Raw genomic sequence first — 25,638 nt, forward strand, 5'->3', positions numbered from 1 at the left:
GGACGACAACAAAACAAGTTGAGACGACTCATTCAAAGTACGACTTAGGCATTTAAAATTTCGCGGCAAAAAATAAAATACTCTCACTCTGGGTAGTCTTAGAGGCCAAGAGGTAACGTATGTGAGGTATATTACACAGGAAAAAGAATTCTAAATGTGTGGAGTATAGAACCGTCAAATGATTAGAATGTGTACAGTACTAGATCACGGGAAAACTAGACTTTGGCCTAGTTGTGAAAACGTTCATTTTTCAGAACATGCATGTCTGATGCAACATACCTTTTACTAGGCATGAGACCGTATCATGTATATCCATCTAGCCCTCTGCTATATTACATTACACTATATTAGTAGTAGTATAGCACAGACGCTTGTGTAATATAAAATAAATGCCCTGTAGAAACAGCACATGACACATGTTTATATAGGCCTAAAAAAAAATTAATATCTCTGTAGTGTAGTACAAGCAGAAAATTTCCATATGGTTATCTAAAGGAAAATTTATGATTGTAAATGTGTTTTCAAAACGTCACTGTACATTGTGAAATGCAGAGTTAAACATTTTGACACGTAGTCCGTAATCATTGAGTTTTGTTAAAATTTAACTGAAACATGTAATGCAATGAGTAGATTGATTATATATATATTATGCAAGACTCTAAAGTGCGATGGTCTGGCACGCCAAAGTCCAATGGTGCTGGATACAGTAACGTTTGTGATGTCGCTTTAATTTGACGTCATTCCGATTCATAATGTTCAGAGGCGGACCGTAGAAATGCAACGTTAGATTGCCCCAATGAAGTTTCTTTTGCAGGCACCAACGTCTTTGGGATATTGGAGGAAGGTAATTAAGATTGACATGGACAGTAGCAAGGGCAAGGTTTACTCTGTTGAGGATTGTGAGACCAGCAAAGTACATTTGATGTCGAAATATCTACTTTGCCCAAACATGCTAAATGATTCAGTACTTGTGACTTAATAACACGACAACTAAATGGTAATGAAATAAGGTATTATTTTCATTGATATTTTGGTGTCCATTTAGTTTTGTAAACTTTGGCGTGTCTGATCCCCATTGCACTCTGGCGCATTAATTTATACTGTTGCACTTTGGTGCATTTGTCTCACTCATACCATCGCTCTTTGGTGCATGAGTGTGGACCATCACACTCTGGCTTGCCACACCATTGGGGTTTGGCGCAGACCATCACACTTTGGCTTGGTCATCGCACTTTGGAGTCCAATTGCACTTTGGAGTCGCACACACACGCACATATATAAATCTATACAAGTAGTAATATGATTAAAAATATCAAAAAGCCAGTTATCTAAACTTAGAAAAATTGTTGTTTTCATTTGATATATATATGAATGGTTTTCTAATCTAGAAAGTCTAATTTTCATACAAACTATAAATTACAACTTATTGAGTTCCCATTGATGGTTGCAGCTGATAAAAATAGGTTTTGCACTAATAGTCAAATCCAAGTGAATAAGAGTATGGAGAAAAGTCTATTACAGTAAAACTCTAATATAGCGAACACAGATAAAGCGAAATTACGGCTAAAGCGAAGTGAAATAGATTTCCCCGGCAAATTCTCTATATATTCTATATAAAAATCTGCGTCTATAACGAACACGGGTATAGTGAATTTACGGATATAACGAAGTCAATTTCTATTCTTCTTGAATTAAAAATGAACGTAAAAATAACCTTTTATAACGATTTTTTCGTTTCAACCTCGTGATTTTTAACAATCTGTAATGACATAATGCTTGACATAAAGGATCCACACTTATTACGAAATTTCTGTTGTATTTTTTCAAAAGAGGATGATAACACAAAACAATACTTACATATATGTTTATTGAGAAATTTATTAACAAAGAGGAAAGAAAGAATAAACAAGGAGAAAAAACACGACACAGTCAACGATTGACCGATATTTCAAAAAGACATAGACTGTTTGTATGTATTACACATAATTTTGTTGACATTTTTCTTTTAACATGTGCTTGTGTGATTAAATAAATAATCCATCAAGATAAATTATCATATATAAATCAGTGTGTACATATCTCATAAAAATATTCCCTCTTGAAAATATCTAGGCTTAATTTCTCTAAGAGACAATGCAAATGCAAGTATATCGATTGCTACTTTCTATTATAACTGATATACATGTACATATAGAACAAATCAATTTTATAACGAATTCGTTATATTTGAATTATGAATTCGCTATAAACGTATAGCGAATTACACTTATAGTGAATTTTTATAGAGTGTCCGCAGAAATTCGCTATATCACAGTTTTACTGTATTTATGATTAATAGTATATGTATGATGCTATCTATATAACTCACTCAAGTTACCTATTGCTATACGTTCTGTCAATTGTTGTGTTGACTTTTGAACATTTTTGACTTCTCAAAAACTTAATGGCTAATATCATCTAAATTGCAGTGGAGCATCATGGGGTATGGGAACAAAAATTGTAAATTACATGTTCCTTGGACTTTTGGAGTCATAGGGGTAGGGGTGAAACCTTTAAAAGTAGAACAGAGTTTTAAAATCTCTACTCTTAGGTATCTGGTATTAAAACTGGGTGCACAGTTACACTCAGTGTATATAAGCCATTGCCAAATTGTTAAATGCATGGGTCAGAGGTTCCAACTCCAGGGTAGAGATCAATGTGCATAGCTGTTTTTAGCTGCAATAATGTAGACCTCTCCCGATTTGGGGGGGGGGGGGGGACGTCAGAATAAAAAAAAATCAGATAGGGCTACATTATTGCAGCTAAGTTATTCTGAGCATAGGTGTCTCTACTAAAAAATTTAAATTCATGGACAAATGTGTTAAGGCTACAGAATGGTGCTGTAAGGAGGATCATGTGATGAGAATGTGTTTGTTTAAATCTGTAGAATCTTAATTACTCCTACATATGAAGCACAAGAACTGGACATGTAGTGATAATGAGCATGGAAACAGAGAGCCAAAATTGTAAAACTCATGGCCCCAGGACCAAATTTCAGGGGAAAGTGAAAATGTTTTAAATTTTTAAATATTCTGCTCTATCTCTGAACATCTACAAATCAAACTAGGTGCATAATTATACCCCCCGAACGAAGTTCTGGGGGGTATATAGGAATCACTCTGTCTGTCCGTCCATCTGTCTGTCTGTGCAGATTCATGTCCAGGCCATAACTTCTTTGTTCTTTGACTTAGGCATACCATATTTGGCACACAGGTGGATCACCATGAGACGATGTGTCAAGTACCTTCATGACCTCTATATGACCTTGACTTCAAGGTCAAAATTAAAGATTTTTTACAATGGATTCGTGTCCGGGCCATGACTTCTTTGTTCTTTGACATAGGCATACCATATTTGACACATGAGTGTATCACCATGAGACAATGTGTCATGTACCTTCATGACCTCCATATGACCTTGACCTCAAGGTCAAAATTAAAGGTTTTTTTTACAATGGATTCGTGTCAGGGCCATGACTTCTTTGTTCTTTGACATAGGCATATCATATTTGACACATGAGTGTGTCACCATGAGACGATGTGTCATGTACCTTCATGACCTCCATATGACCTTGACCTCAAGGTCAAAATTAAAGGTTTTTACAATGGATTCATGTCAGGGCCATGACTTCTTTGTTCTTTTATACATAGGCATAACATATTTGAAACATGCATGTGTCACCATGAGACGATGTGTTGGCTACCTTCATGACCTTGAACTTTGACCTCAAGGTCAAAATTGATTTTAGGGTTTTGACATAGTCATACCATAAGACATGGGTGTATCACCATGAGACTGTGTCATGTACATTCATGACCTCTTTATGATCTTGACCTTTGATCTCAAGGTCAAAATTATAGGTTTATGCCATGGATTTGTGTTTGGACTATATCTTCCATTTTCTTCTACAAAGGCATACCATATTTTTACACTCAGGAAAGAGGTAATTTATACCTATTAACAAAACCCTTTGGGAGATTCGTAAGAAGGGGGGGGGGGTATTCTTAGTGAGCATTGCTCACAGTACCTCTTGTTTAAATTTTATTGAGCTTGGAGGCCTCTACCAAAATTTTTAAACCCATGGCCCCTGAGGTGAGTTCAGGATCCATGGTGTGATTAAACAGATCACATTGTGAAAATGCATTATATATCTAGATATCTTTTTCTCTGTTCCTAAAGCATCAAGGAAATACACTTGAACATGGAGGAATCTACCAAATTTATGATATTCATAACCTTTGGATTAGTAGGTCTGGTCCTAGGATGTGGATTTATGGCTCAAAAATTAAAAGTACATTACATCTTTAATAGTGCTTTTTACTGCAGAACATCTACCTTCTACTTTGTAAACAAGTTACAATCTAGTATGGTATAAAGTATATATTTGTGTGGGACACAGTTTAGAAATTGAGAGATATATTTGGCCCATACTTGACATAGTGGTTGCTTTATGAAGAGAAGTCAGAAGATTTCTTTTTTACCATAATGACATCCACTTTTCAAAGTTTTACAGATGCACAGTTGCACAATTTACACACATTTTACTATGTGTTTTAACTTTACACTCCTAATTTATATGTTACATTGTGTTACAGTTGGATTTGGTTTATTTTGTGTAGATGAAGGGAAAACTAGTTTGTCAGTCAGGCCCTACCAACACTTATGTTGTGAGTACACCAATAGGAGACATGGAAATCATAAGCTGTCCAAGGGGACTTCATTCTCTTCAACAAATGGCACTAAATGATTGGAACTTTGCACCAAGCCCAGGGTAATTCATTTAAGAATTGAACAGCACTTTTGAGCTGTTCATGGTCAACTAGCAATTCACAGAGAATTTGCCTCAAATCCATTCATATTGACCAAAAGTGCTGTTTAGTTCTTATATTTTTATTCATTAACTAACATACCATTTGTTTACATTGCTTCTATAAGTCATGAAATATTTTGTTGCATAAAATGAACTCTTAAGATCCGTCTCTGTCACAGTCATATTGTGACATACGTCACACTTCATCTCACCCTGCCTTTTATCAAACTGTATTTTTGGAGGTAGGAGACCACAAGATTGGGATGATAATCCATGTAAGTTCACTATCTTAATCCGAGGTGTGACTTTGAAAGATCTTTGTAACACATGTTGAAATTTTGCAAATCATTACGCTCTCTCAGTCGCATGCTTTAAACTAGTTCATAATCCGTAAATAGTGGATATGAACAGATTGTGTCGCGCGGTGAAATCTTTAACATTAACAATCTTTTGTTAATGTTAGATACATATACATTGATTCTGTAAAGCATTTTTAAGACTGGTGTCAAAGCAATATTTTAGGTAAATAATCATGAAACATTTGATTTCAAGACGTGAAATGTGCGTTGCATGCTAGCTGAAATTTAAGTGAATTGCTTCAAATGCAGTATTGTTTGTTCAATCCACCATGTGATATTTAACTTGTTCGACTAAGCCCAGACAATTAGATGTACAGTGAAGCCTTGTTAATCAGGACACTTTGGTTCCCAGCGAAATCTTCCGAATAATCGAAGCATCCAGATAACTGAAACGCATATATTTTAGATCTTCATATAAGTAACCAATATGCTTACTTTATTGATGTGTAGTGAATTATACACAATTTTATAATATATTTAACAATTTGCTTTATTAAATAAATTGTAACAATCTTAACATTTACATGCATTTCAAAGCACTAATATTAAAATATATATGTACAGTGTACTTGCATATGCTTACATTCTACATGTAGCACCACAAGAAATATACAAAACTGTGTACCGCACATACTCAAAACAAATAATGAACCATTATATGTAACTGATTAATAAATAAAATATTAGTAACTAGTGTAATCATTTACACATTTTCTTCTTAAATAAGTCGGTCATCTTCATCTGTCGGGATTCACAAGTTTGGCGGTCTGTCAAAATAGTCTTCCTAATATCTCTCTGCCAGATATTATATTCTATAATAATCCAAGCCAATAATCATTTAAGCTCGGTATTATAAAGTACTACCGCTTTGATCTAGACATGCACACTTATCAATTTGACGCGACAATAACTGAACAAAACTCGGGCGAAACCAAAATTACAGGTGCCTCTAAAAATAAATTGTCATTCTTCTTAAAATGGTAATTTTCTCACTTCTACCCAGAGTTTAAAAATTCCAAAAAATAAGGCTCTACAACATCGTAACAAGAATCAATCGTAAACGGGTACATTCTACATGCGTGGCATTTTCTGCATTAGACACTTTTTACATGTACATGCACATATTGATATATTCCGCTGCAATCTAGAGTATAAAATCCAGAATGTAGTATGATGTGCGCTCTTTTGATTTGAATAAGCCGATATCAATTTACGAACGAGTATAACCGATGTGTGTAGCAGTTCAATAAAGATATTATTATGGCATGTTTAATTCATTAATAGGCTATTGATCAAGACTATAAAATGATATGCTACAGGTTTATTTACAAAATTCAACATGCAGCGGTGTGCAAAATTGCCTTAATCTGTACCTGCTGTCTACCTGACACATTATCATATATACCACCTACTTAAGAGAGGTGTTGACAGGGTACAGGTAATCGCTTCAATTAGTGTGGCTTATGTTTTCTTTATAATTGACAGACCTTCTCAAAAATAATTACTGTTCAGATTAACGGTACAATTTTCAATGCATATTAACGTTCTGTAGAAAAAAACTGACCGTCTGGATCTGGAACTTGAATTTTCGGATTAACGATGTAAAATAACAGGTAGAAATTCCGTTCCCCAGAAAAATCGTCCGGAAGGTGAAGCATCCAGATTACCGAGGCTCCACTGTATATGCATTTCTAAGACAGTACTGGTAATTGTAGTACACTGCTATCAATTTTCCAGAACAACAGTTACTGTGAAATCGCAAATGTTCCAAGATAATGGCTACACATACAAACCAGCAGTTCTCTGTGTGGAATGGCTACAGCGTTACTTTGCTGGAGACATCTCTAGTTTGACTTCAGCTCCTCCAGCATGCTTCTCGATCTACCAGGCAGGTGAGGAAAATCAAATAGTAATTCATAATTCACAGTAATGTACAGGGGTAGATTAAAAATTTTGTCATTAGTCAATGAGGCCATTCAAAGTTTACGGATCTAGTGATAAATGACCAAAATAACTACTCAACGTTACAGTGAGGAAACTTGTGTTTATCCTGAATACCAATAAACCTAACAATCTTGCTGGTACAACAACAATTTTTAGCTCACCTGAGCTAAAAGCTCAAGTGAGCTTTTCTGATCACCCGTATTCCGGTGTCCGTCTGTCTGTCCGTCTGTAAACTTTTAACATTTTTGACTTCTTCTCAAAAACCACTGGGCCAATTTCAACCAAAGTTGGCAAAAAGCATCCTTAGGTAAAGGGAATTCTAAATTGTAAAAATAAAGGGCCAGGCCACCTTCCAAGGGGAGATAATCAAGAAAAGGTAAAAATAGAGTAGGGTTATTAAAAAATCTTCTTCTCAAGAACCACTGGGCCAGAATAGATGAAATTTATAGATAAGCTTTATTAGGTAGTGCAGATTCTAAATTGGCCCCCGGGGGGTCGGATGGGGCCACAATAGGGGATCAAAGTTTTGGGGTTTTTTTCTTTCTTTTTTTTTGACATAGTGCAGATTCAAGTTTGTTAAAATCATGGCCCCCGGGGGGTCGGATGGGGCCACAAGGGGAGATCAAAGTTTTACATACAAATATATAGGAAAAATCTTCTCAAGAACCAGTGAGCCAGAAAAGCTGAGATTTATGTGAACGCTTCCTGATATAGTGCAGATTCTAAATTGTTAAAATCATGGCCCCTGGGGGTTGGATGGGGCCACAATAGGGGATCAAAGTGGGTTTTTTTGACATAGTGCAGATTCAAGTTTGTTAAAATCATGGCCCCTGGGGGTCGGATGGGGCCACAAAGGGGGATCAAAGTTTTACATACAAATATATAGGAAAAATCTTTTAAAATCTTCTCAAGAACCAGTGAGCCAGAAAAGCTGAGCTTTATGTGAACGCTTCCTGATATAGTGCAGATTCTAAATTGTTAAAATCATGGCCCCTGGGGGTCGGATGGGGCCACAATAGGGGATCAAAGTGGGTTTTTTTGACATAGTGCAGATTCAAGTTTGTTAAAATCATGGCTCCCGGGGGTCAAATGGGGCCACAAAGGGGGATCAAAGTTTTACATACAAATATATAGGGAAAATCTTTAAAAATCTTCCCAAGAACCACTGAGCCAGAAAAGCTGAGATTTATATGACAGCTTCCTGATATAATGCAGATTCAAGTTTGTTAAAATCATGGCCCCCGGGGGTTGGATGGGGCCACAATAGGGGATCAAAGTTTTACATACAAATATATAGGAAAAATCTTTAAAAATCTTCCCAAGAACCACTGAGCCAGAAAAGCTGAGATTTACATGAAAGCTTTCTGATATAGTGCAGATTCAGGTTTGTTAAAATCATGGCCCCCTGGGGTAGGGTGGGGCCACAATAGGGGATCAAAGTTTTACATACATATAGGGAAAATCTTTAAAAATCTTCTTTTCAAGAACCACTGAGCCAGCAAAGCTGATATTTACATGAATCTGCTTTCTGACATAGTGCAGATTCAAGTTTGTTCAAATCATGGCCCCTGGGGGGTAGGATGGGGCCACAAGGGGGGGATCAGTTTTACATACAAATATATAGGAAAAATCTTTAAAAATCTTCTTCTCATTACAAGAACCATTGGGCCAAAGAAGTTCACATTTACACGAAAGCTTTCTGACATATTGTAGATTCAAGTTTGCAAAAACCATGGCCTCCAGAGGTAGGTTTGGGGCCATAATAGGGACTACGGTTTTACATGCAAATATATATGGAAAGTCTTCTGATATGGACCAAAGTTACTCAGGTGAGCGATGTGGCCCATGGGCCTCTTGTTTAAATTACTGGCCCATCAGACATATGCATTGTAAGGCTCTGGTTTCACGTCAAAATTAGCATACCCCAGATCATTATTTTTTGGGGGCTGCATCTCGGAATACGATATATAATCTGCTTTAATTATCGATGCAGGGACATTCACAGAAACTGTCTGGAAAACCCTTCAGAGTAAAGTACCATTCGGTCAGGTGATTTCCTATGGTGCTTTAGCCATGCTGTGTGGCAATCCTCGTGCCAGTCGAGCTGTAGGAGCGGCCATGAAGAAAAATCAAATTTCCTTGATAATGCCCTGTCACAGAGTAATCCAGACCGGCGGCAAACTGGGCAACTACCATGGGGGTCAGAAAAATAAAATCAAGGAGTGGTTATTGCAACATGAGGGGGCAGAAATATGATTCATGTAAAACTATCACTTGTGTTATCTCGAAAGTGAAGACAGGGTTGTGACACCTAACACTACCTGTATATAATGTTTATTACAGCTTCAGCTTTTATATGTAAGGTGTATTGGCACTGGCTCCAAAATCTAAACAACTTGTGTGTGTTGTTAATATTCAACTGTGATGTACCCGATAAACTGAACCTAGAATTACTGTAATTTGATTTTTGAATGTAGTATGAAAATACATACCAGTGATTATATAGATACAATGTACAAGTATTACTTCCTCCATTTTCTCAAATATGAAATAGTTAAAAATTAATCATTCTTTTCTTTCTTTTGTTTGTCATTTTTTGATGAAGAATATTGCAACACTTATGTGGTATTTACATTTACGAATCAGATTCATCTGATATCTACAAATCGAAGTATGCCAAATGCGTGTATAAGATTTCATAATTATATTTTCCCAAATGATGCTTTAGAAAATTAACCAGTCCCATCGGACCGACTAAAACAAATGTAGACAGTCCGCCAGACTTTTAACCAGTCACAGACTGACAGGCATATGTTAATTTCGAGCCCTGAAGGGCAGGATTATCCCATAAATTGTGATTAGGGAAGAAAATGGAATTCTGGGATTTTTTTATTTGTATTTCATGCCATTAATTGAATGTTTTAAGTGGATTGTCAGAGTGGGCAGGTGACAACACATGAAATTAAAAATTTTTTTATCAAAATTGATCTTGTATTTCTTAGAATTTAACAATGTTCATAGAAGTTAATGGAACAATTTCTCCCATCATGGTCATCTTCGCATATTTAAGGTAGCAATATTTCATTATCACACATTGTATGGTGGTTATGTCTCTCAACTGATTTGATAAGCGAGAGCAAGTTCTGCAGTTAGTTGGTGTCGCAGGAGTTTAAACATTCTCATGCAAAGTTTGCATTTTGCAAATGCAACCCATCATTAGGTTGAATACTTATAGGTTATAGACTTTGTATGGGAAAATATGACGACCGAGCTTGCGAGGTCCGTTCGCGACAAAAAACGAGGTCGTCATATTTCCCATACAAAGTCTATAACCTTTTTATTATATACTTTCAATTTCATTTAGAAACTAACAATAATTTTATTTTTAACAATAACTTTATCGGTTTAACTGAGTAAAAGATGAAAAACACGAAAAATTTGAAAATTAACGGTGTAGAAATTTGATTGTGACGTAATGTTTGCGGGCATATATTGTGTGATATATGCCCGCAAACTTTTAAAGAAAAAAGAAGAGATGAAATTGAAATATATAATAATGTCTGACATGTTTCATAGGCTGTTCTTTACACCCAGATTTTGCCCATGGATTACTATGTTTACCTGATCAATATGCAGAGCTCATGTAAAGTGACCATCAAGAGAGATGCTTATTCCTAGGCACCTGATCCCACCTCTCGTGTGTTTAGGGGTCTGTGTTTGCCCTACTCTCAATTTTGTATTCTTTATAGGATATTGATTTTGAGGTCATTTGGTCAAGGGTCAAACTGGGCATAGGAATATACTGACCATTCAATGTCTAGAAAACCCTTTGCTTGACAGACATCAAACTTGGTACGCCAGTACATCTTCTGAAGAAGATGACCCCCATTGATTTTATGGTCAAGGATCAAACTGGACATAGGAATATACTGTCCGTTAAATATCTCGAGAACACCAATCATGTACTCTCTATGTAATATTTTCACTTGGAATAAGATGTATGTGTACCAAGCTTAATGGTCCTTGCCCCAATGGATCAGTCTGCATCCTATTACTTTGACCTTAAGAAACAATAGGCATCCTCCACTTGGCATAAAGTGTATGTGTACAAAGTTTGACAGTCCTAGCCCCAACAGTTCAAATTGTATACTGCCTACAAGGTTTTCCTAGTAAGTGATACTGTGGCCTTGAAAATGTAATAAGCATTTTCCTCTCATCATGGTGATCAAATGTACCAAGTTTACTCAGGTGACCTAAAAATCTGCTTTAAACAAACTTTTACTAGTATATTTAACCTACGTTAACAAAACCATGACACAAACCTTGTGAACAAAAAGAGTTGTGAGCTCTGTATCAACCATGTACCCCAACAATTGACTTCCAAAGATATAAGCAGAATTTACATGGGAAAATACAATTGCTCATTTCATTGACAATTAGGACATGGGCCTCTTGTTTATCCAGAATTTCAAGGTAATTATAAAAGATTATTGGAAGGGAAATTCCAAAGGTCAAGGTCACTGAAGAGGGATTATGGCAATATCCATTGTATTTCTGATATAAGTTTTAACCTTAAGGAACACCTTGTATAAAGATTTAGGTTCGCATTAGTTTTCAAAATGTGTAAAAGATAAGGTCACTGGAAAGATAAATGGTAAACTAATTTTGTAGTGTTTTGGTTAATTGCATTTTTTCATGATTCTGAATGTACTTTCAAGATCCAAGAGATTGGAAATTCCAAATTTCTATCACTCTGAATAGCACTATAGATCTAAATGTTTTCTTACACTTTGGCGTGTTTCTAGCATGACCACCTTTGCTGCACTCTTTGTACCAAAACAAAACACAAAAAAATCATAACAAAGATATTTATTTTGTAGTCAAGTTTTCAAGGACTTAAGCAACCAAGTTTTCAAGGACTTAAGCAACCAAGATGTGTTTGTGAAACGCTAATGCCCCAGATTACAACATGTTAGAGAATAATTTTCTAAGTAGGTCAGAGGTCAATCACAAGGTCAACAAATTTAGTACCAATGGAAAGGTAATAACATACTAAAGAGCAGTGCCTTGCAGTTTAAAAGATGTGGCTTATATTAGAATTTTCTAAAAGCAGGTCAAAAGATTTTGGTACTAATGAAAAGGTTTTGCCACAAGGAATACACATGCCAAATATGAAAGCTGTACCGCTTATGATATAAAATCTATGACCAAGGTTAAAGTTTATTTTTTTATTTCCAAAAACTAGGTCGATGGCAAGGTCACATGGTCAACAAATCTGGTATTGTTGGAAAGGTCTTCTCATAAAAAATGCACATGCGAATATAAAAACAGTACCTCTTACGATTTGAAAGAGATGGCTTATATTTGAAATTTCTGAATGTTAGGGTCACCAGGTCAAATATTTTGGTGTCAATGGAAAGGTCTTGCCACAAGGAATACACATACAATATGAAAGGTCAATCTCTTATGGTGTAAAAGAGGTTAAAGTTTTTTGGCACAGACAGATGGACAGGCCAAAAACTAGATTCCCCTGAATCTTCAATTTCATAGGCATAAAAACTAATAACATTACAATAAATGCAAATCATGAATACTTTAAAACCAAACTTTGACAATTAAACCAGGTCTTTAAAAGATTTTGTGGCAAAATACATAGTATAAAGGATTGCCATGAACTTACATTTTTAATGACAATTAGATGTGTCCCAAGGAATATGTACTCTTGTGCAAGGAATATATATTAAATAACAGTCCTATTTCTTGCAATTACAGAATTCTAGGTGTGACAGACAACAAAGTAATCCCCAAGTGTTGCCATCTTCACAGGTGACAAAAAGAAATACTTCTTGTGGTGGCATCCTCAGTATGCGAACACTGCAGAAGTAATATTTCAGTTATACAAATCAAATAAAAACATGAAATATTCCATGTGTATACAAATGGGTGGTGAAGCAGTACTTGTATCTGCATATATATATGTGTTTATAATTATGTTAAATATGAACCAAGATTTGTCAAAACAGGTACATGTATACAAATTGTTTTGTGTTACTCAAGAATAAAACTACCCAGAATAATATGAATTTAACAAATATTTTCTAATTATTTCTTCCATTCCACACAATAGTAAGAAGTGGCAGTAATGGCCAGGCAGATCAAACAGATTTACAAAGGAATTACTTGTCCATATTTAGTAATACACAAAACTACACCTTTAATATATGAACTACTGTTCCAAAGTTTGCACAGATAAAAAGAAAATTCAAAAATATGGAAATGACTAACTGGAACAGTACACATCATTATTATATACTTTCAATTTCATCTCTTCTTTTTTCTTTTAAAAGTTTGCGGGTATATATCACACAACATATGCCCAGAAACATTCCAGCCTGCAATCCTTACGTAACAATTGATACACAAGCCGGAACTACGCCGTTAATTTTCAAATTTTTTGCATTTTTCATCTTTTACTCAGTTAAACCAATAAAGTAATTGTTTAAAATAAAATTATTGTTAGTTTCTAAATGAAATTGAAAGTACATAATAAAAAGGTTATAGACTTTGTATGGGAAAATATGACGACCTCGTTTTTTTGTCACGGATGGACCTCGCTCGCGCCAAAAAACTCGCATACAAAGTCTACAACCTATAATTATACACTGGAGTCAAATGAGTTATTCCTGTAAAAGGAGGGAATGTGATCTGTGAAACAGGAAGGAATGTGAACTTTGTTGCATTACAAGGAAATATTAACAACATGATTGGACAAGTAAACATGTAAAGTCCATATATAAATACAATGTCTCCAGTTATCAAATAAACTTTCTCCAGCTATCCAGTTACCCTTATGGACCATCACTTCTTTCCCTTAGTTACAGCCACTGTCTTCTCCATTTTTGGCTGCAAAGGCAATTAAATGTAAGGCTTAATTAGTTAAGTCTAGTAAGAAAGGGAAATCAGGTTGTAAACCTGGCAGTGGTAATGTTTCCCTTAACATAGGTAGAACATCAACCATGACTGGAATTATCAAAATAACACAATACAGAGAAATTAATTCTAGATAATTTCAATTATAGATAATTGCGAAGATGGTATTATCAAGATAATAACATTACTGTTTTACATGAAAATGACTTAGAAAAATTAATTTGAAATATGAAAAATATGTAGGTGAACAAATATGTTTCATAAATATGTATTCATTTCAAGGAAAGTCTTATGTCAGTGACCATAATGATAATGTAATTTTCAGGGGAAGTAACTCTTCCATGCCCATTATTCCTTATATTGACAACAACAAAAAAACCATGTGATTTGGATATATTTGTTTTACTGGTATCCTATAATAAGATTTTACCAAATACGAGAAAAATTTAATGACGAATATTTTTCTCATGCTTCTCTTGTCTACTCTTAAAAGATTTCTAATGAATTTTCCTAGGTATTCTTCTATAAAACCTTGAATCTCTACTGTGGCCTTGTACTGATCTATGGGGACTATGGTGTAAACTAACTTGAATTTACATAATATGAAATACTATACCCTTGTGGTCCTCAGAGAAAATCTTAAGATTTTCCCAAAATATTCTATAAAATTTCAAAACCCCATTGTGACCCCACCCTAGCTCCAGTGGTCATGAACCTCAAGATACAAGGAACCTTCTTTGCAAGTTATGGCTTTTCTAGTCCAGTGTTTCTGGGGGGGGGGGGGGGGGGGGGGGGGGGGGGGGGGGGGAGATTGTTGTTGAAAGATGGCCTGGTCCTTCATTTTAACAAACCCTTTCACAAAAGTATTCTTTGTACCATGTTTGTTTAAAATTGGCCTGTGGTTATTGAGAAGTCAAAAATGTGAAAGGTTTACTGACAAATTTTGATCGGGAAACATTAGGTGACTTAATAATATGAAAATAAGCAGCACATAAACTGAATATATATTCTGTACAACAATTAAACAATAATGATGAAATTGAAGCATAAACAAGAGTACCGCAAATGGTACATCATACGCCCATCGGACAGTAATGACAAAATTTCAGTGTAATGAGAAAAAGTCCAGGAAAGTTTTTGACCTACTTTTAGCCCTAAAGTAGGTCATAGTGCACCAATTAAGCCGAAATGCAAAATGAATCTATTTCTCTGACAGGAAGGTTATGACTACATTTCAGGACAATACCTGTATCCATGTCGAAACAAAATTTGGAAAACTGACCTATTTTACTTTTAGCCCTAAGTAGGTCATGGTGCATCAATTAACCTGAAATGCAAATAGGATAGGTATTCCTCAAAGAGGAAGCTTGTGACTAAATTTCAGGGCAATACCTGTATCTGTAACGAAAAAAAGTCTGGAAAACTGTTTGACTTACTTTTAGCCCTTAAGTAAGTCATGGTGCACCAATCCAGCGGAAATACAAACTCACTCTTATGCTTCTTGAGGGAGAAATTGTGATCAAATTAAGTAAAATTCAGGAAAACATGACCTCAAATAAACACAAGGACGGACAGCACCATAAAATGTCCTGTTTGACGACGGGCATATAAAAATCAACCTGGAAATTACAGATCACAGGTTTACATAATATACATGTAAACTAGGAAGAATTGTTTTAGCACACTAAAACTGATGTCTCCCCTTCTATTTTCCATAATGTTTTTGGGGGGTTTTTTAAAAAAAAATGTTTTTAGAGATTATCTTTAAAGTGGAAAATTAAGACTGTTAAGTACAGTACATACATATATATGTATATGTGCTTCAACCAAGGAACAGTGTTGTGAATATATGATAATAAATTAAACTTACCAACATACCAAATATCAAAGTCCTATGTCAAAAGACAAAAAAGTTATGGTCTGGACAAAAAAAATTACCCCCAAATATTCTACTATTTGACCTTCACAGTAAAGGTCATCAAAAATGACACGCGACACACATCTTATAATGGTATACCCACATACCAAATATTAAAGGCCTATCTATGTCAGAAGACAAAAGTTTTGGACCAGAAAAAAATTTTCATCATTTGACCTTTACATAAAAGGTCAGAGGTCACCAAATATGACACACGACACATTGTCTTATCATGGTATACCCACATATCAAAGGCCTATGTCAAAAGACAAGAGTACCACAAACGGTACAATATACGCCCGTTGGACAGTGAAATTCAACCTGGAAGCATATTGTGCACTCTGAATTGATACAACACACATTCTGAATAGAAAAGCCTTAGAGTGGGTCATGGTGCTCCAATCCATCTGACATGTGAACTGATTATGTATTTCTCTGAGAGTGAGGTTGTAGCAAAATGTCGGTGCAATATCTATCCATGATGATAAAAAGTACAGGAAACCATTTGATCTACTTTTAGCCCTAAAATAGGTCATGGTGCACCAACTAAGTTGAAATGTGAACTGCTTATGTATTTCTCTGAAAGGGAGGTTGTGACTAAATTTCAGAGCAGTACCTGTGGCCATACCAAAAACAAAAATCTTCTGGGAAGAGCTATGAGAAAATCTCTGCACTAAATGCATCTACGATAGCTGCAACAATGTAGCCCTCTCAGATTTTTTTGTTTGTTTTGGGAGAACAAAAAAAAAATTTAGATGGGGCTACATTATTGCAGCTACATCTATGGATGCACACAACAAGAGTACCACTAATGGTACATAATACGTCCGTGAAAAGCTAATATAGGGTGCTTTTCTTACACCATGATTTGTAGAACTTGGCTTCCAAGCAGTATCAGCAATCAGGGTGTGACATACTTTCTTTGCATTGTAAAAACAAGACAAATCATGTACTCTCTATGTAATATTTTCACTTGGCATAAGATGTATGCGTAGTTTGATGGTCCTAGCACAACTGTTCAGTCTGTATCCTAGCTGCTACGACAACCTTGACCTTGAGAAACAATAGGCATCCTCCACTTTAGCTGCAGAACTGTAGCTCTCTGAAAAAATATTTTGACAGAACAGAGAGCTACAGATCCACCCCTTATAAAAACTTTCAATTTACGGCGCACAAAAAGCTACGCACAGTTGAGGCCCAATATCATTGTATTCTTCTGTTGTCTCATAAATTTAATATAAAAAAAAATTCTTAACATATTTTCTTACTAAACTTGTGTCCAAACATACCTTCAAATATTCATTAAAGCCCCATACGACCCGAAAACTCACAGCTTCAAATGATTTCGTTTGTTCATGTAGCCATGTTAGGTAGCCAGTCAATTCGAATCCTGTTGCTATTGGGATCTATTCATGAAATTCGTTGTAAGATATGAATTCGCTTTTCATTTATTATCAACACGAATAATTAATAGAAATTATAAAATATAGTTTTTCTAAAGGTAAAATAAGCTCTTAATAAATGAAAATGCTACAAAAGCCTATTATGGTCCTTAACACTCGTGTGGCAGGGATGTAGACCGGACCAGACTAATGAAAGCCGCATTGCCATGAGTTTAGCTATTTGAATAATTATCATTTAATGGAACTGGGATGATATATTATTTAAAATATTTATAGCTAAAATATTTGTGGGGATATTAGTTCACATCTAGTCATTATTGTGAAAGTATGGAAATGAACCGGGATTCGAAATGACTGGCTACCTAACATGGGTACGTCAACGAACGAAATCATCAAAAGCTGTGAGTTTTCGGGTCACATGGGGCTTTAAGGAATATTTGAAGGTATGTTTGAACACAAGTACAGTAGGAAAATATGTTCAGAATTTTTTCATATCAAATTTATGAGACAACAACACAAGAATACAATGATATCAAGCCTCAACCATGCGCAGCTTTCTGTGCGCTGAAAATCGAAGGTTTTTATAAGGGGTGGATCTCTAGCTCTTTGTTCCATCACAATATTTTTTCAAAGAGCTACAGTTCTGCAGCTACCTCCACTTGGCATAAAGTGTATATGTACCAAGTTTGACAATCCTAGCCCCAATAGTTCGGTCTGTATACTGCCTACAAAGTTTTCCCACTAGGTGATACTGTGACCTTTGACCTTGAAAAATAATAGGCATCTTCCTCTCATTATGGTGATCAAATGTACCAGATTGCTGAAGCTTATGGTTCGGTTTGTATCCTGTCTACAAGGATTTCCTACTAAGTGATACCTTGACCTTTGACCTCTAACCTTAAAAAACAATAGGCATTTTCCTCTCATCATGGTGATCAAATGTATCAAGTTGCAAAATCCTGGACCTTATGGTTCGGTTTGTTTCCTGTCAACAAGGTTTTCCTACTAAGTGATACTATGACCTTGACCTTTGACCTCTGATTTTGGAAAACGATAGGCATCTTCCTCTCCTCATGGTGATCAAATGTACCAAGTCGTAAAATCTAGGAGCTTACGGTTCGGTCTGTATCCTGTCCACAAGGTCCGGACAGACAGACGGACAACACCATACCATATTATTATATACTTTCAATTTCATCTCTTCTTTTTTCTTTAAAAGTTTGCGGGCATATATCACACGATATATGCCCGGAAACATTCCGGCCCGCAAACATTACGTCACAATCAAATTTCTACACCGTTAATTTTCAAATTTTTCGTGTTTTTCATCTTTTACTCAGTTAAACCGATAAAGTTATTGTTAAAAATAAAATTATTGTTAGTTTCTAAATGAAATTGAAAGTATATAATAAAAAGGTTATACACTTTGTATGGGAAATATGACGACCTCGTTTTTTGTCGCGAACGGACCTCGCAAGCTCGGTCCGTCTACGCGCCAAAAAACTCGGTCGTCATATTTTCCCATACAAAGTCTATAACCTATAAATACGTCCCATCTTCGACAGGCATATGAAAATAGATGAATTGAAACCAATATATTTGCAAGGGAGATGGGGTTGTATAAAAACCAGTTGTATCTATACCTCCAGTATTTGGAATGAACAGGTTAAATCATCAGTTACTCTCATCACAGCTCCAGCATTATCAAATTCTCCACAGTAATTAGGTGCACTGAACAAAGTCAGCAGCTATAGAAAAACAAATCAACCGTAAGTGAACTTCAGTGCATGTTGCACATGTATTTCTATGCATGATATATCAACACTTTATAACAGAATACACATTTTCACAGGTATTGTCCCTGTTACAAACTTCTTGCATACTTATTATCTACACAATATATAGAATTTAAATTTTGCAGAAATGTGTCCAAAATAAAATTAATTCAAAATCATTATCATGGTTAAAAATCATGATAGACTAGAAAATCCAGGATATCAAAAGCCTGCCAAAGGATGTAAGAATTTTCTATGTGCACATTTAAGGTAATTCCCCATATCACATCTTAATATTGAAAAAACTACAGATTTCTATCAAAATTTGCATGTATTTTGTTGAGGATGTATATTGACCAAATTCCCAAAGAAAAATATGTTTAGCGGCCTTTCCCCAAGTACAGCCACTTCTAAAAATAGAACACATCACTTTAAAACAAGCAGTGTTAATATACATAGATTTTAAGGCACTGTCTTTATTCAAATGATAGAAATATGTTTCTTTCATATGAATTGAAGAAAATGTATTGCATTTGACTGTTTTTAATAGTAGTCAAATTTTGACTAATCATAGCCTACCTTATCCGGAAAATTGTGTTTTCAAAAACCAACAGAATTTTGAAAAATTTCAATATGTTTTACCTTTACACTCCAGCAATCATTTGACATCAGAAGTAGATAGGGTATCGGATAATTTGAGAGCCCAATGACCCCCTCTAGGTTAAAAACCTTGAAAAAATGAATATTGGAAAAAGGTGTCTAAAATTCCTATCTGACTGCAAACATTTTTCATTGATTGCCATAAGCTTTAGGGATCGGGCTTGAAGTTAGAAAAATCCTAACTTTACTATGGAGCTTATTAAATCCATAGCTTACATCACATGAACACTGACATGACGTCACAATAGATGAAAAAATAAAATTATGTTGCCAGATGTAGTTGGACAAAATGATGTAGATCAGAATGATTTTTACATTTTTAACGCTCATTCAGAGAATGCTAACCTATGCTCACGTTACAAATTTTGGGAAATTCGAATATTTTAAAACACCCGAATTCTGCATTCCTCGCTCCCTTGGTAATTTTTAGTTCCTGGTAGTTTTTTAACACATACATGAGCCATGCGATGTGAGTGTTAACGACATGTAACTACCGTGTACATTCCGAGACATTTTAATAAAAACATCAGTGAAGGTCATGTCCGGCCAGAAAAGTGTTTTAGATAAAAGAAAATTACATTACAACACCCATGATCCATATTGTAAGTACAAGAATACAAACATATGACACCTAGGCCGGGCTAGAGATAGGGTCTAAATATCTGACAAATCTGCCAGCGCATGATCTAACTTGAACACCCTGAAATCATTAGACACAACAGAGCTATGCACATTTATTACAGTTTCAGAGGGCCTCGAAAGCGATTTTTGTCGTGTATATAAAAATTTTGCAATGGCGGTTACAATGTCATATAGCTTTAGATTAGGCCAATTCAACTTAATTGATAGATTATCATCCCCGTCCGCCCCTCAAAAATTGGCCCACCCCTAATTTTTTTATTTTGCGAAACTTGCGAGATCTATATGGTTTTCTTCATTTCTTGCATTCTTACAGGCTTAAATCTTGAAGAAGTTAGGTATATTTCTGTTATATCCTTAGATTAAAGCTTAACCTGGAATTAGTCTATGAAAATAGCATAGATTGATATCCATCTGGCATTAAATGATGCAGATCTGTTGGGAAAAAAACTCGTTTGTCTTTAATATTTTTCTCAGAAATTAAAAATAAAATCCTCCCACCCGCCCCATACTTTTTGCTGACCCTGGATGATAATCTACTAAATACGTTGAATTGGCCTTATGCATAATTATATTTTATTCAGATCATGATGACATCGATCATATTCTTTCAGGTTTAAATAAATTAGAAGGAAAACATAACAAAAATTGTGACCGTCAGTACATGTAGCACACAAAAATTTGCATTTTGTTGTATAGGAGATTCGATATTTCTACCCGTCAATAATGATCAGAAATCACACAAAAGAATTGGCCTACAATAGATACATTGAAAGTTGGCAACACGATTTAACATCATAATCTGTAATATTTGCAGAAATCTCACGGGAATTACTAAACGACTGTGTGTCATAACGCAATGTGTAAGGAGAGTGTACGACTTCGCAATGTATAATGATAAGCCTTTTCTCTCCCGAGCGTTGTTTTGTATATAACCGGCTTGTTTGTATTCTTGCGATTCGTATGTTGTTGTTTTTTAAAAATCTAAATTTTTGTTGTTTGCTTTCAAATAACCAGTCCTAATACAGTCTACAAATTTTTGTTGTTTGCTTTCAAATAACCAGTCCCAATACAGTCTACAAAATTCACCAAAATGTCATCGGGTTCGTTGAATATGTGATAACGTTCGTGACTCGCGAATAACGTTTCTAACGTTATTTTACGTGGTATGGGGAATTACCTTAATTCCTGCATTGCCAAAATTTTGGTTTAAGATGTGGTCAAGGTCTAACAGAAGATTAAAACTTTTCATTTTGGCTTGGAGAGAGTTCATATTGATCAAATAAATGACTATTACATCTTCAACAGTGTCCAAAAAAAACCTGCTACAAATATTTTGACATTGATAAAGTTCTCAAACCAAAATATTTTCATGTATGAATTTAAGTGATTAAGATGGACATGACTATCACTATAGTATACGTGGCAGGCACAAAAAGATTAAATGATGACAATACAGCGTATAAGACAATTAACAAATTCTACAACTAACCAGTATATAAGATTGTACCCTGTTCAAAAGAACCTCATTCAATGTTAAGTAAAATTATATCCTATGAAAATAAACTTACTCTTCTTTTTTGAAAAAATTGATATCCATCTTCTACAACCTACAATCAAATGACATGACATACATGTAGTTTTTATAATGAAGCACAGGCAAAGTTGTTCACTTCAAATTGAATTCACTCATTTCATGCACACAAAATTAAATTACATCCCAGACTGCAGTAACATGTGATACTCCACCAAGCTAGTAAGTACCTGATGTGCTCTGACAATTAAGCTGAAATTATGCTTCTTCAAAAATTCTTTGACAACATCTCCTCCAAAGGTAAAGGACACACCTCGGTCATTTTCTCCCCAACCTGTGATATCCTTCAAAATGAGAAAATATAAATAATAATTCACAATGGTCATCAAGCTAGCAAAATTCATACAATTCACAATTTCTAAAAATAACATTCACGAGCAGTCTGACCCCGCCGTCATAAAACATACTTAACACTCATTCCAGAAAAAAGTGCATTTTGAACAAAATCAGTGTCGCCAGATAAGAACTTAATACAGAAGAAAAAAGAACTAATGAAAAAGAAAAAAACTGTGTCTCTATTTCAAGGCAGTTAAATAAAGATTAACAAGATGTGTTTGTGAAACACAAATGCCCCTGATAATGGCCAATTCCAAAGATGGCCAAGGTCACAAGGGCAAATATCTTGGTTCCAGTAGAAAGATCTTGTCAAAAGAAATGCTCATGTATAATATGAAAGCTCTAATATTTACCATTTAGAAGTTATGACCAATGTAAAAAAAAAAATTAAAAGTAAGTTAAATGTCAAGGTCAAAAGGTTTAATACCAATGGAAAGGTCTTTTCACAAGGAACACTCATGTGAAATATCAAAGCTCTATCACTTATTGTTCAAAAGTTATTAGCAAGGTTAAAGTTTTCAAAAAGTAGGTCAAACTCCATAGTCAAGCTCACAGGGTCAAAAATGTTGGTACCCACGGAAAGGTCTTGTCACAAGGAATACTCATGTGAAATATCAAAGCTCTATCACTTACTGTTCAAAAGTTATTAGCAAGGTTAAGGTTTCAGACAGAATTACGGAATGACGAATGACAGACAGGACAAAAACAATATGCCCCCCAATCTTCGATCTTGGGGGCATAAAAATATATACAATTTAAAAGGTTTAGTTACTCTAAATTGCCGCTACATAAGGCATGTTATATACATAAATGTTAAAAACCGCAAGTCGCAAGACAACTTGTCATTGCATCAGTTTGAATTCTATTTTGCTTATGCTTATTATCACGGAAAAGTTTTTACAAAGTTATTTTCGTATGTCCATTGTTTGTTTTGCTGTATAATTAGTAAGAAGTGTCTCTTCCCTGCAAAACAAAATGATTTTTTGCATATAGGCTCGAATCAAAGAGAAATTTTGCCCAAATGGCTTGAAATTTTTAACCTCCGAGATCATTAACTTCCGATACCACAGATACCCCCTTCTTTTTTCTGGTCCGGGTTCCAGAAAATTGCAAGGTTACACGTTACAGTTACGCGTTATTATCTATATTGCGCTTACAAAAGTTTGTGCACGCAGCAAAAACAAAGACTGGACAGATAAATCCTTCGAGATACCAGAGTCCCATCATTTCCAGGGAAAGTAAGTACATGTGAATTTTAATTTTTGAAAGTCAAACCATCTATGACATAGAATAGGTGTAGAATGCTGATTTATCTGAATTCAAACGAGAAAACATGTATAACTTGATACAACGCATATATACTTTTCATTTCATTTCTAAATTTGAAATGGAAACAGACTAGCTGTAGATTTATGAAAATTGTATCGGAAGTTAATGAATACAATTGATTACTTTGGCGATCATAGATGGAAAATTATGCCAAGAATATGAAGTCACATGATTCAGATGATAAAGCATATGTATGATTAACCATTCTAAAGCCAGCAAATATGTAACATATATCATTTTACAAATGATACTATCCTCCAGGCTTGGTAACGGAAGTTACCACAGGAAGTTACCACAAATATAAGATATTATATTTTCCCTTGGATTTTACCTTTACAGTGTGATCATTTCATGATTAATTTTTCAATAGCATTATAACAGAGAAAGGAAATCATGAAGTCTCTCCTGTAAGACATTTAATTCATGACAAATTGATAAGTAATGGAAGTTACTAACAAAACAGTTATATTAGTTACAGATTTCCATAAATTGCACACAAACCCTGAAATATGATACATAGTTGTGCTCTTTTAATTTTCAGGTAAATGGCTCTCTCAAGACAAGAAATTTAGAGGCGTTACAGAGAACGGAAGAAACAAATGGACCCCAATTATACAAACAAAATGAATTAACTTCCGTTATCCTTTACTTACTCAGTACTTAACTGACTTTATTCATGCCTTAACATGAATTATTGCGTTAATCCTCATTTGCATTTGTTACGGCATAGATAATGCTATTGTTTTGTTTCTGTTCAAACTGTTTAGAGAATACATTAATACATTTCATAAACAAAACGTCCCTTGATACGTTCCGTTACCAAATCTAAATGTAGAAAATTGATGAAAATAAATAATTTTTCCCGTGGACTTGTATAAACTACATTGGAAATCAACCACTTCATCGACTCGAGACGAAAAAGGAACTTTTGAAGAGATAATTCTATCCCCTAATTTGTATATTAACTTCCGTTACTTTGATGTGTTCATTTCAAGGTGTAAGCATTTGATACCAAAATTGTTCCGTGAAGAAAAGCATTGTTCAGATAAATTTGATACGACCTAAAGTTTGAAGTACAATATATATTTCGTCATTGTGAGACATATTTTCAACATGATTCAGTTTGTTGTTGAACCAAAATACTTTGAATAAATAGCTTTTCCGAAAAAAAAAAAATTAGTTGTAGATATTAACGTAGTTCCACACTCGTGTGACGTCATAGGATTTTGCAAAGTCAATAATTTAATGATAGGAACATAAATTTTGTTGGAATCTTTTTTCAATAGTTATTGTAAAAAATCTTGTTAGCCATAAAATATTTCAAAATTCTTAGTTATATTTGAATAGTCAATGAAATGTTTCAAAATATTGAATCCAAGGACAATAACTCTGTTTTCATTCAATTATTTATTAAGTCCATAATGCGATATATTTCCTTTATTTTTGACAAACATTTTACCAAGGTGATAAGGAATCATTATCTGTGTTTTTTCATGAAATTACATACAATTTTAATCCCGAGTGATTTAAATATAGCTCAGCTGTATGGTGCCAGACTTCAGTTTTTGATGGGGGTATACATAATCTGGAAGCTATAGATTTGAAATTATTAGGAAAGGTATGGATTTTTTCCCATGAATAACTATAACAGATGTAACTCAACTAATATAAACAGAAAAAATGATATGTAAACCATGCTATAAGGAAAATGCGTCCACATTTGTTTGTTTTTTAACATTTTGGGGAATAACGCTAATTCAATAATTTTCCACATATTATTCTAAAACTTGATGAACATATTGAAAATGACATGTGTTTTAGTTATTGACATGTTTCCCGATAAATAAATGCAATTCAAAAAATATTTTGTTGTTTTTATATTAAAATAACAACAAATAACTG

The 25,638-nt window shown here is 34.6% G+C and overlaps 2 protein-coding genes across 7 annotated transcripts in view; one reads left to right on the forward strand and one right to left on the reverse strand.

Annotated features, from left to right (window-relative positions):
• Positions 1–3: 3 nt before the first annotated feature.
• LOC125668537 (methylated-DNA--protein-cysteine methyltransferase-like) lies at positions 4–9,728 on the forward strand. Of its 2 annotated transcripts, none has more exons than XM_048902781.2 (4): positions 4–112; positions 4,659–4,810; positions 6,946–7,100; positions 9,146–9,728. In XM_048902781.2, exons 2-4 carry the CDS (start codon positions 4,659–4,661, stop codon positions 9,406–9,408), a joined length of 570 nt encoding a protein of 189 aa, XP_048758738.1. In that variant the 5' UTR covers positions 4–112; the 3' UTR covers positions 9,409–9,728. The 2 variants fall into 2 exon arrangements, with proteins under 2 accessions (XP_048758738.1, XP_048758739.1); XM_048902782.2 differs by having other exon boundaries at positions 15–126.
• A 2,276-nt stretch (positions 9,729–12,004) lies between these two features.
• LOC125669685 (serine/threonine-protein phosphatase alpha-2 isoform-like) overlaps positions 12,005–25,638 on the reverse strand; it is a 28,504-nt gene continuing 14,870 nt past the window's right edge. For 4 of the 5 annotated variants that reach the window (XM_056161866.1, XM_056161867.1, XM_056161865.1 and 1 more), the window contains exons 8-12: positions 22,242–22,355; positions 22,049–22,087; positions 19,047–19,151; positions 15,953–15,974; positions 12,005–14,055 (exon numbers count right to left, since the gene is read on the reverse strand). In XM_056161866.1, coding sequence (XP_056017841.1) covers positions 14,024–14,055; positions 15,953–15,974; positions 19,047–19,151; positions 22,049–22,087; positions 22,242–22,355 — 312 coding nt within the window. In that variant the 3' untranslated portion in view covers positions 12,005–14,023. The remainder of the gene's footprint in view (positions 14,056–15,952; positions 15,975–19,046; positions 19,152–22,048; positions 22,088–22,241; positions 22,356–25,638) is intronic. The other variant, XM_048904401.2, reaches the window with a different exon arrangement.

The sequence above is a fragment of the Ostrea edulis genome, chromosome 4 (genome assembly GCF_947568905.1).
Source record: "Ostrea edulis chromosome 4, xbOstEdul1.1, whole genome shotgun sequence".
Classification (NCBI taxonomy): Eukaryota; Metazoa; Mollusca; class Bivalvia; order Ostreida; family Ostreidae; genus Ostrea; species Ostrea edulis.

Bases quoted from the DNA above. Each gene is read 5' to 3' on its own strand.
- LOC125668537 (XM_048902781.2), top strand. From the start codon at position 4,659: ATGAAGGGAAAACTAGTTTGTCAGTCAGGCCCTACCAACACTTATGTT. The intron at 4,811-6,945 runs GTAATTCATTTA...TCAATTTTCCAG, and splicing joins AACTTTGCACCAAGCCCAGG to AACAACAGTTACTGTGAAAT. The intron at 7,101-9,145 runs GTGAGGAAAATC...TTATCGATGCAG, and splicing joins CTTCTCGATCTACCAGGCAG to GGACATTCACAGAAACTGTC.